Source organism: Blennius ocellaris, assembly GCF_963422515.1.
Source record: "Blennius ocellaris genome assembly, chromosome: 1".
Lineage (NCBI taxonomy): Eukaryota > Metazoa > Chordata > Actinopteri > Blenniiformes > Blenniidae > Blennius > Blennius ocellaris.
Window position 1 is genome coordinate 1,959,071 of NC_137650.1, and position 19,359 is coordinate 1,978,429.

The 19,359-nt window shown below is 44.2% G+C and overlaps 1 protein-coding gene across 5 annotated transcripts in view; it reads left to right on the plus strand.

Annotated features, from left to right (window-relative positions):
- The window catches only part of lrp4 (low density lipoprotein receptor-related protein 4), a 193,242-nt gene that overhangs the window by 129,935 nt on the left and 43,948 nt on the right, over nucleotides 1-19,359 (plus strand). For all 5 annotated transcript variants that reach the window (XM_080496823.1, XM_080496825.1, XM_080496824.1 and 2 more), the window contains exons 7-12: nucleotides 2,836-2,955; nucleotides 3,053-3,178; nucleotides 3,778-3,903; nucleotides 5,337-5,471; nucleotides 10,283-10,408; nucleotides 14,266-14,496. In XM_080496823.1, coding sequence (XP_080352949.1) covers nucleotides 2,836-2,955; nucleotides 3,053-3,178; nucleotides 3,778-3,903; nucleotides 5,337-5,471; nucleotides 10,283-10,408; nucleotides 14,266-14,496 — 864 coding nt within the window. The remainder of the gene's footprint in view (nucleotides 1-2,835; nucleotides 2,956-3,052; nucleotides 3,179-3,777; nucleotides 3,904-5,336; nucleotides 5,472-10,282; nucleotides 10,409-14,265; nucleotides 14,497-19,359) is intronic.

Consider the following 19,359-nt stretch of genomic DNA (forward strand, 5'->3'; position numbering starts at 1 on the left):
TCCAAATCCCTGTTGTGAAGATGTTGAAGTCAAAATATTCAAATAAAAAAATGTTGGAAAGTTTTATTAATTATAATTGGCAAAGAACAGACTATATTGAGGCAATAATTCAGTTATTATTCTAGGTTTTGTCCTTCAACTTTCGTGTTGCTGTCATGAGTTAATTCATCGGGAATTTTCTCATCCAGTAAACAGCAGCTCTGTCGAATGACAACAGGTGAAACAAAGTATTAACATTATTAACACTAATTGTAGTGCTAAGAACATAACTTGCAAAAGTTACAGTAATCTATTACTTCATGTTATGCTATTGCTTAACATTAACACTGCCCCTCACCTGTCATTCGCTGCTGTCTGTCAGTCTTTACACACACACACACACACACACACACACACACACACACACACACACACACACACACACACACACACACACACACACACACATTCCTCAGGGGTATAAGACAGCCCATCCACAGACAGCATTCCTTGGCATCGACTCTCCAGACAGATGAAGGCCGCTTTGTTATAGAATATCTCTCTCTCTCGCTCTCGCTCTCGCTCTCGCTCTCTCTCTCTCTCACCCCCCCCCCTCCCTCCACACACACACATCCAAAAGCACTCACACGTCACATGCCTTGGTACGACTCAGAGCAGCGATGCCGCTCTCAGGTTGAGTAGATGAAAGAACATAGTTGCCATATTTGTAAGTGAGTGAGGTAGAGAGAGGAGGGTGAATGAATTGTGTGGGCGTCGCTGTCCCACGCTTGATCTGGAGTCCCTCCACACATCACTCCCCTTTCGGTGGGAAAGCCACCTGCTGCTTTGATCACTCCCCCCCCCCCCTCGGCTGATTGGCCTACACCAAGAAGTTCTACAACATTTTCTTTGTTTTTGTTTCGTGTTCTCCCGCTGCATTCCCTCGCCAGTTTGTTTCTTTTCCCCCGCCATCCCTTTCCCGTCGCAGTGTCAATCCTGCTGTCGGGGATAAACATGCAGACGCTTGCATGCAGCGAGGATTTATGATGCCTCCGTTTGATTCGGCTTTAATCTTCTCGTCCGCCTCCGTCAGCATCTGCTGCCAGTTTGAGCTTCACTTTCATCTGATCTCACGTAGAGATTTAAAAGGTGTGACAGCGGTGATCGCTCGGTGAGGGACCGTCATTACAAGAGCCCAAATGATGGCGACAAACCATGACAATTAGTGTTTGTGGCAAAGGAAATGTCACTGGTACTGGACTTTTTCCTAGAAATAAAGATGCAAAGTTACTATCAGAGGTTGTCACAGGTATTTAGTTAGGACTTCCTCTGAATTGCACCCATTAGCTCAAAATTCCTCTCCCAGAATCCACATGAAAAATGAAAGATTTAGGAGCCCGTTTTTGTTGTTGATATACATCTCAAATAAGTTGTCGATACCTTTCTTAAGGAAATGTGTCATTACGCTCAGGCAAACCCAAATTTCCATTATTTATATTTTGCAGAAGATACCCGGGTTTGTTGACATCTGGAACTCCTGAAGCGAGATCCTGTTTGTACACTCGACCTTGCAAGATCCTAAATCGTCCAAATGTTGATATTTTTGCTGGAGCAGATATCCCAGAAACCCCTGCAGCAGGTTTCCCAAGATGATGTCAGTTAGCAAAATATACACAAAGATTTTGAGGGCTCCATTCGTAGTGTTTGCATTTTCATGTCAAAAGCGGACACTAGTGGTCCAACATGCTGACTGCAATTTCCATGACATCGTTTTCAAAACCTCATGAAAATGCAAACGTTTTCACTTAAAATGCTGCGTGTAACCGGACCCTGGTTCCATTCTGTGTGGAGCCGGAACACTCTCTTTGTAACTGCATTGGTTTTGTTTATGTTTTCCTCCGATGGTACCGTTTGCCTGTAGAATAATTCTTGTAGCCAGTTCAGGTTGAACCGAGCCTCACGTCCAATCATCCATCTTCTACAACCTTCAATTCACAGAAAGTAACAGCAGACGACGGCTGAAGATATGTAGTGTTGTTGCTTCATGCCAAAACTTCTGCTTGGATCTTTGTACTGTTTTTGATGCCAGAAGCAACTGGATATCACCCAATTGTATCTGAATACTATTTTTTCTAAGTGCCGCTTTGTTTAGAAGTGTTGGCTACCAGCGGACACAATGAGAACCTCATGTCTGCGTCTGGAGCAGCAAAAAGCTGCCAGTAACGTAATAGTTCTGGCTATTTTTAAATGTAACAAAGCCAATAATGTCAATACTTGCCAGTGGTATAATAAAATATTTCAGCCCAAAAAATATTTTTTTCAATAATTCAGGCTTTTTACATTATTGGCTGGTTATTTCTTGTTTATCAATACTTCTAATGGATGGCAAAGTCATTGAGGAAAGTCGATGCTATTCTGCACTCTAATTTATGGTTGATAAAGATTCTTTCACGACATTGTTATTATGTGATTATCTATGAATTCATTATTGGTTGCTAATGTGTCTATATGCAACTAAAAGACTAAAAGAAAGATTTTTCTTCTGAAGTACTAAAAAGGACATTACATCACATTTCTTTTTTTTTAACACCACTCAGAAATTCTTTGCCTGACCTCTGGTTCTTTGTTTGATTAGATTCCATTAGATCAAACTTTATTAATCCCCCTGGTGGGGTACGTCAGGGAAATTGTTTTAAGTGTGTGTGTGTGTGTGTGTGTGTGTGTGTGTGTGTGTGTGTGTGTGTGTGTGTGTGTGTGTGTGTGTGTGTGTGTGTGTGTGTGTGTGTGTGTGTGTGTGTGTGTGTGTGTGTGTGTGTGTGTGTGTGTGTGTGTGTGTGTGTGTGTGTGTGTGTGTAGCTTCTCATCAGCCCTGCAGGTCAGTTGAGTTCATGTGCAGCAGCGGGATGTGCATCAACGCCGGGTGGAGGTGTGATGGCGAGTTCGACTGCGACGACCAGTCGGACGAGAAGAACTGCAGTGAGTGGCTGCTGCTCACTAAACAGATGCGTCACTGTCTTGACTCGTCACATGGTGTCTGAGGTGGTGTCTGTGTGCGTTTGCATGGCGGCTGCAGCCACGTCCATGTGTACGGCTGACCAATTCCGCTGCGGCACAGGACGCTGCGTCCGGTTGTCATGGAGATGTGACGGCGAGGATGACTGCTCCGACCGCAGCGATGAAGAGGGTTGTGAGAAAACTGGTGAGATGGTGTCTTAGTATCTCCTTTTACTGAAGCTAAAAATATCTCAAGCTTCAACTGTCGTCATGACAACAGCTCAGGAGAGCCCTTCTCCACTGACGAATTCACTTTTTTCCCTTTTTATCTTTGACGAAAACATTTCCAATCTGGCCACTATCGAAGTTCATTCAATACCTTTTTTTATATACACCTATATGATTTCTCATTTCTATTAGTTTTTAAAATGAGTAAAAAAGAACCATAGTTAGTGTAATTTCATTTGATGGAATGGGACCAAATTGGCTTGATTGTGAAGGTTTTTAGACCCCTGCTCTGTTAGATTCTCTAAATGAGGTGCTAATGAAACACTTACTTCTAATGGTGGCCTAATGTTTTATGAGACTCAAATGGAAAATGGGAAATTAAACACTTGGATAATAAACATTAGTACTATATTTCTAAATGGACCTCTTACAGTTATATGAGTAACAATGTTTAATGCTTTCGTGCAGTTTTGAGCGACTGGTCTGTAGTTTATAGTCACATTGTTTTATCTTCTTTTTTCAATATGGCTTCATATGGCCTGATGGCTGTTCTGCTAACGTCCCCCCTCCCCACAGACAGCCCGCCATGTGCTCCCGATCAGTTCCAGTGTGGGAACGGGCGTTGCATCGGCCAGAGGAAGGTGTGCAATGAGGTCAACGACTGCGGAGATGGGACCGATGAACACCCGCATCATGACTGCCGTACGTATCCGCATGCGAATAAACACTTTAAAACGTGCACTGAATGTGAAAAAACGTTGTAATCTGCCAAGTTACCAGTTTAATTTGGTTGTTAATACTCTTAATTGAAAAGCTTCCGTGGCATTACAACTTGAACTAGCACATTGTGGTGTCGATGTCATGTTTTCGTTGGCCATTGGGTGACAGTGTTGAGCTGCTCTCATAGTTTTTTAGTGGAGAACTTAAATCACTGTCTTATTTGCCGTTACATCCACATTGTTGACATATTTGTAGTGTCTTGTCGAACTCATAACAGACTCAATGAAAAAGGACTCATTGCACCATCTTGTGATCAAATGTGGTATTACAAGACGGGGCAATCCATCTTCACTTATGAATATACAGTAGAACCTTTCAGGAGTGACCCGGCAAGCGCTACACCCTGTACTGGGCAACACGTCACTGTGCATGGACCCATGTTTCACTGTTAACACACCTCAACATTGTGCTGGTGTCAGGAGATTAGTTTTGAGATCTTTGAGATTTGGTTTTCCCACCGAGAGGAGAGTGATGTGTGGAGGGACTCCGAATCGAGCCTGGGACACACGATTCATTCATCCTCCAATACTCTACCAGTCTGGTCCAATCAGGATGAAGCTGGACTGTATGTGGTCCCTGAAGTACATTAAATTGTATTTAATCATTATTTTGCAAACATCTTGGATATAGATATAGAATTTGTCCTTGTGACCCGTCCCTCCGAAGGGAGGACACCTGTCTTCAGGGGACACTTGCCTTTGGAGTTTATGGCGTCTGTGCATCACATGTTTTACTGTACTTGCAACACAGATTAATTCACCATATTTATGATATGAAATTTAATATCTTTTGAAAATACTTCTAGCAAAAACTAATTCTACATTTTAAGTGAATGTCATAAAGTGGGCATAACAATACATTTTTCTATACTTGTAACTTCAAATGTGTGCTGAATTTTTTAAATCTACATGGTTAATTACTACTTATTTTTTTTATATTTGTAGGTGTATAAGTTGCTCATTTTATAATTTTTCTTAAAGCTCTTTTAATTTCTGCCTTTGACAATTTCTTATCTTTTAGTTGTATTCATTATTTAAAAAATGTTTCAATTAATTAATTTATTCATTCATTCATATATTTATTTTTTACTATTAACTGTGTTTTAAGCACCTGTATTTTAACATGTTCATTTAAAATGATAATAAAAGAAAAAAAATGTATTGTAACTATAAAGCCACTGAAAACAGCTAAACAGGATTTAGCTTTTAGGGGCATGAAAATCCAAACAAATACTCTCAGAAAAACCAGACATGTTAATCAACCTGAGATGATTTTTTACGTGTTTGTGTTTTCACTGAATCAAAGCGCTGTGTTGACGCTCCTGTGATGTTTTTGTTGGGTTTTTTTCCGTGCAGGGCCACGCTCCAGCGAGGGCAACTGTAACCAGAATAACGGAGGCTGCTCCCAGAAGTGTCAGATGGTCCGAGGGCTGGTCCAGTGCACCTGTCACACAGGATACCGGCTGATGGACGATGGCAAGACCTGCCAGGGTACAACACTCTGCGTGCTCGTGTGTGTGTGTGTGTGTGTGTGTGTGTGTGTGTGTGTGTGTGTGTGTGTGTGTGTGTGTGTGTGTGTGTGTGTGTGTGTGTGTGTGTGTGTGTGTGTGTGTGTGTGTGTGTGTGTGTGTGTGTGTGTGTGTGTGTGTGTGTGTGTGTGTGTGATTGTGAAACACAGAAAGTTTGACAAAGCGAGTGAGCAGAATGAGGGCGTTAATATTTATGACCTCCCCGGACTCTTTACAATCAGCCAGTTGGTGCTTTCTGCTCAACACCTGATACCTCCACTGACTTCCTGAGTCCATCCATCCATTTCCTGCTGCTTATCCGGGGCCGCGTCACAGAGGCAGCAGTCCGAGCAGAGTTGCCCAGACTTCCCTCACCCCAGACTCTTCCTCCAGCTCCTCCGGTGGCACCCCAAGGCGTTCCCAGGCCATAGAGAGACATAGTCCCTCCAGTGTGTCCTGGGTCTGCCCCGAGGCCTCCTACCAGAGAGACATACCCGGAACACCTCCCTGGGGAAGCTTCCGGGCGGCATCCGAATCAGGTGCCCGAGCCACTTCAGCTGGCTCCTCTCGATGTGGAGGAGCAGCGGCTCTACTCCGAGCTCCTCCCTGGTGACTGAGCTCCTCCCCCTATCTCTAAGGGTGACTGAGCTCCTCCCCCTATCTCTAAGAGTGACTGAGCTCCTCCCCCTATCTCTAAGGGTGACTGAGCTCCTCCCCCTATCTCTAAGGGTGACTGAGCTCCTCACCCTATCTCTAAGGGTGACTGAGCTCCTCACCCTATCTCTAAGGGTGACTGAGCTCCTCCCCCTATCTCTGAGGGTGACTGAGCTCCTCACCCTATCTCTAAGGGTGACTGAGCTCCTCCCCTTATCTCTAAGGGTGACTGAGCTCCTCCCCCTATCTCTGAGGGTGACTGAGCTCCTCCCCCTATCTCTGAGGGTGACTGAGCTCCTCCCCCTATCTCTAAGGGTGACTGAGCTCCTCACCCTATCTCTCAGGGTGACTGAGCTCCTCCCCCTATCTCTAAGGGTGACTGAGCTCCTCACCCTATCTCTAAGGGTACGCCCAGCCACCCTACGGAGGAAGCTCATTTCAGCCGCTTGTATCCGGGATCTGGTTCTTTCGGTCATGACCCATAGTTCATGACCATAGGTGAGGGGAGTAACAGGTGAGGGTAGGAACAGGTGAGGGTAGGAACGAAGATCGACCGGTAAATCCAGAGCTTCGCTTTTTGGCTCAGCTCCTTCTTCACCACGACGGACCGATACAACGTCCGCATAACTGCAGATGCTGCACCGATCCGTCTGTTGATCTAATGCTCCATCCTCTCTCCACTCGTGAACAAGACCCCAAGATACTTGAACTCCTCCACCTGTGACAAGGGCAGTCCACCGACCTGGAGGGGGCAAGACACCTTTTTCCGGTTGAGAACCATGTCCTCGGATTTAGAGGTGCTGATCCTCATCCCAGCTGCTTCACACTCGGCTGCGAACCGTGTCAGTGCACGCTGAAGGTCCAGGTTCGATGGAGCCAACAGAACCACATCATCTGCAAAAAGCAGAGATGAGATCCTGTGGTTCCCAAACCGTACCCCCTCCGGCCCCCGGCTGTGCCTAGAAGTTCTGTCCATGTAGGTAATGAACAGAACCGGTGACAAAGGACACCCCTGCCGGAGGCCAACGTGCACTGGGATCAGGTCCGAATGCAAACCAAACTCCTGCTCCAGGCGTACAGGGACCGAAAAGCCTCAAACAGTAGTTTGGTGTGAGTGTGTGCGTGTTTCTATTTTATTTCTATTTTTTTATATTGTTATGTGAAGCACTTTGAGTTGCATGTTTTTCTGCATGAATGGTGCTCTATAAAAAAAGTTTGATTAGATTTGAAGTTTGATTTGATAAACAAAGGGTCCCGGACTCCATACTCCCGGAGCACCCCCCACATGACGTCCCAAGGGACACCTTCTCCAGATCCACAAAACACATGTGGACTGGTTGGGCGAACTCCTACGAACCCTCAAGCACCTGGTGGAGGGTATAGAGCTGGTCCAGTGTTCCACAACCAAGACGAAAACCGCATTGTTCCTTTTGGATCCGAGGTTCGACTAACGGCCGGACCCTCCTCTCCAGTACCCTGGAATAGACTTTCCCGGGGAGGCTGAGGAGTGTGATCCCTCTGTAGTTGGAACACACCCTCCGGTCCCCCTTCTTGAAAAGAGGGAACCACCACCCCAGTCTGCCAGTCCAGACGTACTGTCTGTGCCTGCCACACAATGTTACAGAGACTACGACAGTCCCTGCACATCCAGAGACTTAAAGAACTCTGGGCGAATCTCATCCACTCCCGGTGCCTTGCCAGCGAGGAGCTTCAGAACTACCTCAGTGACTTCAGCTTGGGAAATGGACGAGTCCACCTCTGAGAACCCAGCCTCTGCTTCCTCAATGGAAGACGTGATGGTGGGATTGAGGACGTCCTCATAGTATTCCTTCCACCGCCCAACGACATCCCCAGCTGTGGTCAACAGCTCCCCACCTCCACTGTAAGTTGCCGGACGGTTTGCCAGAATTTCCTCGGGGCCGACCGATAGTCCTCCTCCATGGCCTCCCCGAACTCCTCCCCAGCCCTGAGTTTTTCCCTCCACCACAGCCCGGGCTGCAGCTCGCTTGGCCTGCCGGTACCTGTCAGCTGCTTTGGGAGTTCTATACGCTAACAACGCCCGATAGGACTCCTTCAGCTTGACGGCATCCCTTACTTCCGGTTTGCACCACCAGGTTCCGGGGTTGCCGCCACGACATACCCTAGAGACCCTGCGGCCACAGCTCCGAGCAGCAGCTTCGACAATGGAAGTGGAGAACATGGTCCACTCGGACTCAATGTCTCCAGCCTCCCTCGGGATCCGTGAGAAGCGCTCCCAAAGGTGGGACGGAGGGCTCGGCCAGGCGTTCCAAACAGACCTTCATAACACGTTTGGGTCTGTCGAGTCTATCCGGCCTCCTCCCGGTCCAGAGCATCCAACTCACCACCAGGTGGTGATCAGTTGACAGCTCTGCCCCTCTCTTTACCCGAGTGTCCAAGACACGTGGCCGGAGATCAGATGACATGACCACAAAGTCTATCATTGACCTCCGGCCTAGGGTGTCCTGGTTCCACGTCCACTTATGGACACCTGTATGCTAAAACATGGTGTTCGTTATGGACAAACTGTGACTGGCACAGAAGTCCAATAACAGAACACCGCTCGGGTTCAGATTGGGGAGGCCATTCCAATCGCCCTCTTCCAAGTCTCACTGTCATTGCCCACGTGGGTGTTGAACTCCCCCAGTAGAACAATGGAGTCCCCAGTTGGAGCACTATCCAGCACCCCTCCCCGGGACTTCAAGAAGGTTGGGTACTCTGAACTGCTGTTTGGTCCATAGGCCGAGACAACAGTCAGAGACCTGTCCCCTACCCGAAGGTGAACTCCAACACATGGCGGCTGAGCTGTGGGGCAATAAGCAAGCCCATGCCAGCCCACCGCCTCACACCACGGGCAACTCCAGAAAAGTGGAGTGTCCAGCCCCTGTCAAGGTGCTGGGTTCCAGAGTCCAAGCTGTGAGTGGAGGTGAGCCCGACTATATCTAGATGGTATCTCTCAACCTCCAGCACAAGCTCAGGCTCCTTCCCCCCCAGCGAGGTCACGTTCCATGTCCCAAAAAACAGATTCTGTGTCCGGGGATCGGGTCGTCGAAGCCCCTGCCACCGACTGCCACCCAATCCACACTGCACGCTACCCCTACAGTAGACTCTGTGGGTGGTGGGCTCACAGGAGGAAGAGGAGGGACCCGCGTCGTCCCTTCGGGCTGAGCCCGGCCGGGTCCCGCGGGCAAGAACCCAGTCACCAGGTACTCGCATACCTGCCCCAACCCCAGGCCTGGCTTCAGGGTAGGGCCCCGGCTACGCCTCACTGGGCAACGGCTCTCCTCTCATTTGATGTTCATCCATGGGATGTGTTGAACTGCTTTTAGTCTGACACTTCACTTAGGACCTGTTTGTCTTGGAAGACCCTGCTGGGGGGCATAAAGCCCCCCAACAACATAGCTCCAAGGATCATCCGGGTACTCAAACTCCTCCACCCCAATAAGGTAGCAATAGGTTTATAGGTGTATTTCAATAGGCAATAGGTTAAAAAAGGCCTGCTACTTTATCGACTTCTTGAGTATGACTTTATAATGAAAGCGTTCCCCATGTGTTCTGATGCTCATCGCTGCTCACTCACCTCTTATGTCACTTGGACGGCTTTGGGGGAAACTGAAGACAGGCGGTGTAATCATGATGATGAGAGCTAAGAAAGTTGAGAAATTCCCAGTTTCAAAGTTTTTGAGGGTTCACATAGAAACAAGACACTGCCGTCATGTCAGCGTCATGAAAATCTGCAGATAAATGGCAAACATGTGAATTAGAATATGCTTGTAAAGTCAGTATTATGAGGGAAAGTTCCCACCTCTGAGGGGGAAAAATACATTTAACGGCCAAAACGAGGAACTTCTCAACAGATAGATTTTTGAAGAATATAATTTCTATTGTTGTCAAATATACTGAATATCTGTGATTTCTGCCAAAAAATCTTTGACTTCTTTTTGTGTGTCACCAAGTCAGGAGATTTATTTCAATTAAAGAGTGCAATTGGAGTGTGTGTGTGTTTTTAAAAAAAGCGTAAATTAGTTTTTCACCTTCGCTTTGTGTCTTGAACGCATCGTTAACACTGTAGGAAACTTGACGCCAACATCTCCATTGTTTCTGCCTGTGGTCTCTTTACAGATGTGGACGAGTGTGCCGACGAAGGCTACTGCAGCCAGGGCTGCACCAATACAGAGGGGGGCTTCCAGTGCTGGTGCGTTCAGGGCTATGAGCTCCGGCCGGACAAGCGCAGCTGCAAAGCTCTCGGTAAAAAAATTAAATACCCGTCACTCTCTTGTTTCATTCAACATGGAAAGTTGCCCGACTTTGACCTCCAGTAAAAGTGTGGCTGCGCGGTGTAACTGGAGCCGCTCCTCCGGTGAAGGGAGGTGAAGTGGGTGTCTGCGCTCTTTTGCGGGTCTGGACTAGATTTAGATAAGCTGTGGATGTGGAGGGTACAGCAGCCCATCAATCTGCTGCAGCGCGGTGTTAAAGTGTCCCTGAAATAATTCTATTAAAATACACCAGTATTTAGCATTATTTTCCCCCTTTCGAATGATATATGACACACCAATGACAATCACACCACTATCTTGCTCTTGAGCGCCGAACGTCTAAATATGCCTTTAAATCTCCCGCCCTGTGAATCTGACCTAGTTTTCCCAACTTGCCGTAGTTTTGCGCTGTGACGTATGAGGGGTTATTTACTTCCGCCCACAACAGCTGATCGTAGCGTCTTGTTTACATGTGCTCTGCATTATCGCGTTATTTAGCAGTTTTTTAGAGCCATGCCTAAGCGTTGTGTTGCGGCTGGGTGTTCCCAAATGCCCAGTCCGTCTGTAAGTGTCCATAAATTCCCAAAAGATCAAACTTTGAGGAGATTATGGACAAAACAAGTGCAGCGCACTCGCTTCAACTGGACACCAACAGAGGCCTCCTATCTCTGCAGTCAACATTTCACGGATGACTGTTACGAAACAGCACCCGCAATCCGAGAGTCACTTGGTTTTGCTGTGAAGAGGAAACGTATCCTGAAACCTGGTTCTGTCCCCACCATTTTTAAACGGCTTTTTAACGGATTTTTAAACCCAACCTTCAGTAAGTCTTTTTAAAACCTGCTAAAACTTAAGACAAATAGACCAATAAACTTTGCAAAACACCCACTCTGACACAAGGGTAAATACCCGGTCACACACAATATGTGCACACGGGTAAATACCCGGTCACGCACAATATGTGCACACGGGTAAATACCCGGTCACGCACAATATGTGCACACGGGTAAATACCCGGTCACGCACAATATGTGCACACGGGTAAATACCCGGTCACGCACAATATGTGCACACGGGTAAATACCCGGTCACGCACAATATGTGCACACGGGTAAATACCCGGTCACACACAATATGTACTCACGGCTCAAACATGTATGGTTGAACGCCTTGATTTTCTTCTAATTCTTCCTCCGATGATTCCTCTCCTTCATCTTCGTCCAAAACCAACGATACGTCACTTAAATCTTCGCTAACATCGCTCCTAGGTGCTTCTGTATCGCCAAACCCCTCCATTCTTCAATCAGCTGATGTTGTTTTGGCTGGGACATATAACCCCTCGTACGTCATATCCGGTCTAGCTCAGGCGGCTCACATTTATGGCCCGCAAATATACCGTCGTCTGCTGCATCATGTAAAGTCAATTAAAAGGGTCGGAATTCGGACTTTTATCTGGGAATGTTATATACCTTTCGAAAGCATATTTATTCTTCTTTCTAAAGATGAAATATGATAAACATTTCAGGGACACTTTAAACCTGGGTCAGAGCGTCTGTCGGCCCACAGCCCAGACCCCGACCTTCACCTGCTCTCAGATTGATGCTCACACTTATTGAAAGCGACCAGCTCGACCAACTTCACCTTTTCTGTCTCTTTTCATTTCAGTTATATTCTAACTCTTATTTTTTTAACCCTGATTGACCAGCTTTCAGAGCTTAGAGGTGAAAACCAGAAAGCGTTACATTTCTGAAAGAAAACGTAGGTTTTTTGCAACGTTTTTGTACTTAATGGTGATTTTTACTTCACACTGCAGGAAAATGCGACTCAATTCTGATTTTCTGCTCACAACTGACTGGTATCTGACCTGTTTTGTCACCGTGTGAAAACTGCAATCCTGATTTGAAAATGTTTTATTTTTTCACACCAGACTAAGGGGCCTCAATTACACGTGGTTCCAATTCAGATATGAATCTGATGTTTTCCAGGCAATGTGTGACTGGATCGGCAGTAACCATAACCACCGAAGGAATAGTTTCCGCCAAAATGTTAAAAGCTGTGCTCTTTTTTTTCTCAGTCTACTTCTTCGTTCCCTCCTCATTTTGCCTCGATTGTGTCACTTTCATTTAACAGCCACTTGAAAATGAATCTACACGCATTGACCAATATTGGCAGATTTGGCGGGTATCCCACAAATGGGGAGCCCAATTCTATTATCTTTGTTTATTTCGTGCAGTTGTGTGTTCATGGCATCTTCTTTATCACACATGTAATAATTTCACATTTTAAACATAAATTATACAGAGGTTGAAATTTGGGTTCTCTTTTTATAGTGGTGTCTGGGTTTTAAGTTGTGTTTGGGCTTGTCAGGAAGAACTAAATTGTCAGCCCATGACTCTGCAAAATCAGCATTAGGACCAGGGGGCAAGAGTCAGGACAGTCCAAGGTACAGAAGAGGCCAGAGGACGAAACCAGTGTACTGGACAGATGGACGCAGTACATGGTGGATCATCGGGGCAGAGCAAGAGCAGTGAAGGGAAGAGGGAAGTTTAACTGGAAAGACAGGAGTTTTTACAAGCAAAGCAGCAATTGTTAGTTCTCGATTATAAGGTTTTAATGTGCGATGTTTACCAAAAATAATGTTTTCACTGGTTCAATATGTGATATTTTAATGTTTTAAACTGGTTTGATGTGTGACCTCTGTCTTGCTGAAAAGTGAACATGGTTATTATGACACACACACACACATTCAGTGATACTGACACGTTGCATCCAGTCTTACATTATTTCAACTTATTAGCTGCATTAATTTTAAACGATGCCCTTGGGCAGGTACTGGGTAGCCTTACCCTTGAGAAAGAGGGCTGGAGACCTGGTATAAGCGAGGTTAGTTTTACAGGCTAAAAACACTGAGTCACATCTGGCGCTGACTGGCTTGACGTCCATATTTACTTCCATAAACAGCGTGCTCGGCGTGACATCACGCCATCTTCTGCCCTCTGGGGTCGGATAACGTTCAGACTGCAGTCTGACGGAGGTCACGTTGAAACTGTAGTGTGAACGATCACACACACACAAAAAGATCTGATCGCAGCAAGAAATTGGATTTGAGCATCAAGACCTGCAGTGTGAACGTAGCCTTCAATGTGACGGCAAGATTTTGAAGGTTTTTTGAAGTTTTCAGAATTGTAGCCTCTTTAAAGACTGTTTCTTTAACTATAAGTTGTGAAGCACAATGTGATTTTGGTAAGCTTTGAACGGTCCCAACAATTTTTGGGCACCAGATTCCATATTGACATATTCTTCATTTTGGAAATATCTTAAAAGGGTCATATTATCCAGCTTTTCCTCACGTCTACATGGGTCTCGTTGGTTTAAAAAAATGTTTTCCCCAAATCCAGCTTTTTCTTGATTTTTCTCCATTTGAATATTGGATCATAGGAGCTACATTCTGAATCTGCTGTGTTTGTGTGAGCTGGACTGGCTCCACCCACACGCGCCCATCTTGGGAAGAGTAGGAAGTACCTCTCGTGGTGCCATGTGCCAAAGCAGAGCTGTCTGATTGTGGGAGGAGTTAAAGGGGGGAGTCTACCTTGATTGTGATTGGCTAAGCCCCCGATGACACTATATAGGGTTTCATTTCTGATTGGCTGGTTGGAGCAACACACTTTTTAAAACCTGGAACAAGCCAGGTAGAGAGAGGATAGACTTTCTTCACTTCTGGGGTGTCGTTCCATGTTTGGGGACGATTAATACTGCTGGAGAACCTTGAGAAAGTGAATTTTGCATAATATGACCCCTCTAATAGGAGCTCTCTCAAGGGTTAATCCACACGGTGGTTTCTGCTTTCAGGTCCGGAGCCAGTGCTGCTGTTCGCCAACCGCATCGACATCCGCCAGGTTCTACCGCATCGCTCTGAGTACACCTTGTTGCTCAACAACCTGGAGAACGCCATCGCTCTGGACTTCCACCACAGCCTGGAGCTGGTCTTCTGGTCCGACGTGACACTGGACCGCATCATGAAGGCCAACCTCAACGGCTCCAACGTGGAGGAGGTGGTCTCCACCGGCCTGGAGAGCCCCGGTGGGTACAGCAAGCTGACGGTGTGCAGGTTCCAACGCAGAACAGCCGCCTCATTTATCTTTTTTTTTCTCCCTCCCCCTCCCCCCTCAATTAACTCAACACTGCTGCTTTCTGTCCAACTCTGCTCCGTTGTCGCTCACTCCATCCATCACTTTGTTCTGAAAGGAGTCCAAGCTGTGTTTCATCAACACTGTTTAAGCTGAGAACTCTGGGCCTCCACCTTCTCCTTCATTTTATGTGTTTTACATTTTATTTTTTTGTTGTTTTCAGTCGCTCCTTTTCAAGGGCTTTCTAGCATATTTCTTTTTTCGTAAATGTAATTTCTCTTTTGTCTTTCCTCAGCATTAAACAATCCACACTGCTTTGATCGTATCTAGTAAATGGCACATAATGTATATTTCTCAGAAGTTCTTCTATAAGTGATGACAAAAACAAGTTATCGCTTTTCTGCGATAATTTCCAAGTGTGAAAAATTAGGTGTTTTAGCTCATTTAGTTTTAACACCCACAAATCTCTTCTCAATTTAAACAGTGTGAGAAGAAAAAAAGCACTGTGCTTTTTATTTACTGTTAAAATGTCTTTAAAAACTGAAATTTCTCTGCCAATACTTTGTGTATTGCTTATAAGAATCAAATATGATCATTTTGAAAAAATTTGTATTGCTTCCTAATGTATAACCTGTAATTTCGTATGCTTTAAACTCTTGTTAACTAAATACATTAAAGGCTGACTCAAGTAGACCATACCTTTAGAACCTTTTCAAAAACAAGAAATCCTGAAAGTGTTCAAATTGACTAGAATCCTGTGCACTTGTTTCCAGTCAATGGACTGACTCACTTTGTGTGATCAGAGGATTCCTGTTATATGAGACAATATATTCTTTATTTAGTTAGAAGATTCAAATCATTGACCCAAATATTAAGGATCTACGGCACTAAAAATCGACTCTTATCGTAAAAACCTGACGGATGTTTGATTTGAAGAGGTTGACTCTCCAATTAAACAGTCTTATCAAACTTTTAATCAACCAAGTCCTCTACAATTTCAATTAACAATAGAGCTATAATCTTTAGTCATTTATTGATTTTTAGAATTGCTGCTATTGTCATGATGGCAGAGATTCATGAAATAATTCTTTAAAAAAATCTTAAGAATATCTTATGAAATGTATTTCTCTCTCTAAAATGGGTTTCAATTTAATAATTGAAGTTTGTGGCGCCTGAATATAATTATTCAGGCGCCACAAACTCCGCAATTTCATCTCAGTGAGGCCGGACCAGCAAAATAAATAACTCCAACTCTGAATCTCTGTCTATGTTTACGTGGAACAAACTATTATTAATATATTATTAAGAAGTTCACATTCAAGGAACTATTCATGATAAGCATGAAATATGAATAAAAAAAAAAACTATAATTTCAATAATGATATGCCTCAGTTCACCATGTGCTTTACAACACAGTGAATCTTTATCAACATTTGTCTGCGTGTCACAGGAACTCAAAAATATAGTCGGCCCGTGCATATTATGATCAAAATAACTTGTTAGAACCCAGAAATTAGACTTCTTTACTTCATCTGTGTGCAGGGTTGGGAAGTTTACTTGAAAACTGTAATCTGTTTCAATTACGTTACTTGTCAAAAAATGTAATCAGTAACTTACTCTAAGTACTAAAATAAACAAGTAACGTACCAGAATACTTTCAGTTACTTTTGGATTACTTCATGAACAAAACAAAAAATATAAACAAGAAAGAATAGAATGTGGTCTGCTCAGTGTGTCGACTCGTCTTATACTCTAATTACTCTGAACAAGTTTTGAACTAAATCAAAACTCGGTAACAATCACGTGTCGAACACTGATTTATTTTTTAAAGAATCACAACCACAATAATAAAGGTTTCAATTTCTATTTAAGAAAATGTTCCCATCTTTTCCAAAACACTCTCTCTCTCTCTCTCTCTGTCTCTCTCTCTGTCTCTCTCTCTCTCTCTCTCTCTGTCTCTCTCTCTGTCTCTCTCTCTCTCTCTCTCTCTCTCTCTCTCTCTCTCTCTGTCTCTGTCTCTGTCTCTGTCTCTGTCTCTCTCTCTCTCTCTCTCTCTCTCTGTCTCTGTCTCTGTCTCTGTCTCTGTCTCTCTGTCTCTGTCTCTGTCTCTCTGTCTCTGTCTCTGTCTCTGTCTCTGTCTCTGTCTCTGTCTCCCTCTCTCTCTCTCTCTCTGTCTCTCTCTCTGTCTCTCTCTCTGTCTCTCTCTCTCTCTCTCTCTCTCTGTCTCTCTCTCTCTCTGTCTCTCTCTCTCTCTGTCTCTCTCTGTCTCTCTCTCTGTCTCTCTCTCTCTCTCTCTCTCTCTCTCTCTCTCTCTGTCTCTCACTCTGTCTCTCTCTCTCTCTCTTTCATTGCATTTCCTCGTTGGTTTTAATGTTGGTTTTTTTTCCAGACTAAATAAGAATGTTTGATGAGAGGTTGTATCTGGCAGCATGAATCACTGGTTGATAATAACTGAACAACCTGCTGCTGAGTCAACCAGCAGAGTTAAAAGAAAACAAACTTCTGTCACGTGTCGCCCCAATGAATCTCTAAAACATGAGATCCTCTAAACGTATTGAGAATGTCTTCCTCCCATCAGCACCAGTACTGGTATTGGCAGGTTACTGGCAGGTTATGAGCTAATAAAACTAGTTGGTATTGGCAGGTTACTGGCAGGTTATGAGCTAATAAAACTAGTTGGTATTGGCAGGTTACTGGCAGGTTATGAGCTAATAAAACTAGTTGTTATTGGCAGGTTACTGACAGGTTATGAGCTAATAAAACTAGTTGTTATTGGCAGGTTACTGACAGGTTATGAGCTAATAAAACTAGTTGTTATTGGCAGGTTACTGACAGGTTATGAGCTAATAAAACTAGTTGGTATTGGCAGGTTACTGACAGGTTATGAGCTAATAAAACTAGTTGGTATTGGCAGGTTACTGGCAGGTTATGAGCTAATAAAACTAGTTGGTATTGGCAGGTTACTGACAGGTTATGAGCTAATAAAACTAGTTGTTATTGGCAGGTTACTGACAGGTTATGAGCTAATAAAACTAGTTGTTATTGGCAGGTTACTGACAGGTTATGAGCTAATAAAACTAGTTGTTATTGGCAGGTTACTGACAGGTTATGAGCTAATAAAACTAGTTGGTATTGGCAGGTTACTGACAGGTTATGAGCTAATAAAACTAGTTGGTATTGGCAGGTTACTGACAGGTTATGAGCTAATAAAACTAGTTGGTATTGGCAGGTTACTGGCAGGTTATGAGCTAATAAAACTAGTTGGTATTGGCAGGTTACTGACAGGTTATGAGCTAATAAAACTAGTTGTTATTGGCAGGTTACTGACAGGTTATGAGCTAATAAAACTAGTTGTTATTGGCAGGTTACTGACAGGTTATGAGCTAATAAAACTAGTTGTTATTGGCAGGTTACTGACAGGTTATGAGCTAATAAAACTAGTTGGTATTGGCAGGTTACTGACAGGTTATGAGCTAATAAAACTAGTTGTTATTGGCAGGTTACTGGCAGGTTATGAGCTAATAAAACTAGTTGGTATTGGCAGATTACTGGCAGGTTATGAGCTAATAAAACTAGTTGTTATTGGCAGGTTACTGACAGGTTATGAGCTAATAAAACTAGTTGGTATTGGCAGATTACTGGCAGGTTATGAGCTAATAAAACTAGTTGGTATTGGCAGGTTACTGACAGGTTATGAGCTAATACAACTAGTTGTTATTGGCAGGTTACTGACAGGTTATGAGCTAATAAAACTAGTTGGTATTGGCAGGTTACTGGCAGGTTATGAGCTAATACAACTAGTTCCTATCCATGGCAACGCGTCAGTGCCGGCCAGCCTGAAAGCGTTGGGAAGTGTTGCGACAGCTGCAGTTCTACTTTATTCCATCTGATTTTCTATTGTAATCCTGCTCAGTAATCTCAGTTTTTATCCAATATACCTGGAACCAGATTACACATTTTTTAATGTGCTGTAATGGATTACAGTTACATTGTTTTGTATCCTATTTACACAACACCATTACATGTAGTCCGTTACTACCCAACCCTGTCTGTGTGGTAATCCCTATCACCTGAACTGACTCACCACACATACAGGCTGGAGTGTGCCCCTGGTGGTCAAATCGGAAAGTTCGATCTCTGCCTGCCGACATGCCGAAGTGTCCTCGGGCAAGACACTGAACTCCAAACTGCCTGGTTGAATGCAGTGTGACAGTGAGGGCTTGGTGGTGTCGATTAGCAGCCTCTCTTCCATCAGTCTGGCCCAGAGCAGCTGTGGCTACATGTGCAGTTCACCACCATCCAGTGTGGAGGGAACGAATAATGCAAAGTGAGGGTTTTGAGTTCCCAGAAATAAAGTGCGATATAAAACCAATGCATTATTATTATTCAAATAAATATACTGCAGGTAAAGTCATAAATTCTCCCAGCTGGGAAATGTTATGTTGTCGGCCTGAATGGACTCTTTTTGAGGGTCATATGTTTCACAATGCCATATTAAAATAAAGATATGCAACTTTTATCAAAGTGGAGGCAAAAATATAATCTTTTTTGACCAGAGGGCCACAATTTTAATAGATTAGTAACTGAATAGCTGTGAATTAAGCCGATTGTATCAGAAAGCATTCATTTGGTCTTTTCCACAATATAAATCATGTAATTATTTAATATCTAAGATATAAACTTTATCGATATTGGCTTCAAATGATGCCAAAAATGGCCCGCAAGCCACCACTTGCTCACATTTGAGCTTTTTTGAGTTGTACATTCCAAAAATCGGGCTGAAGTAAACAAACAAAGAGCCTGTTACTACTCACAG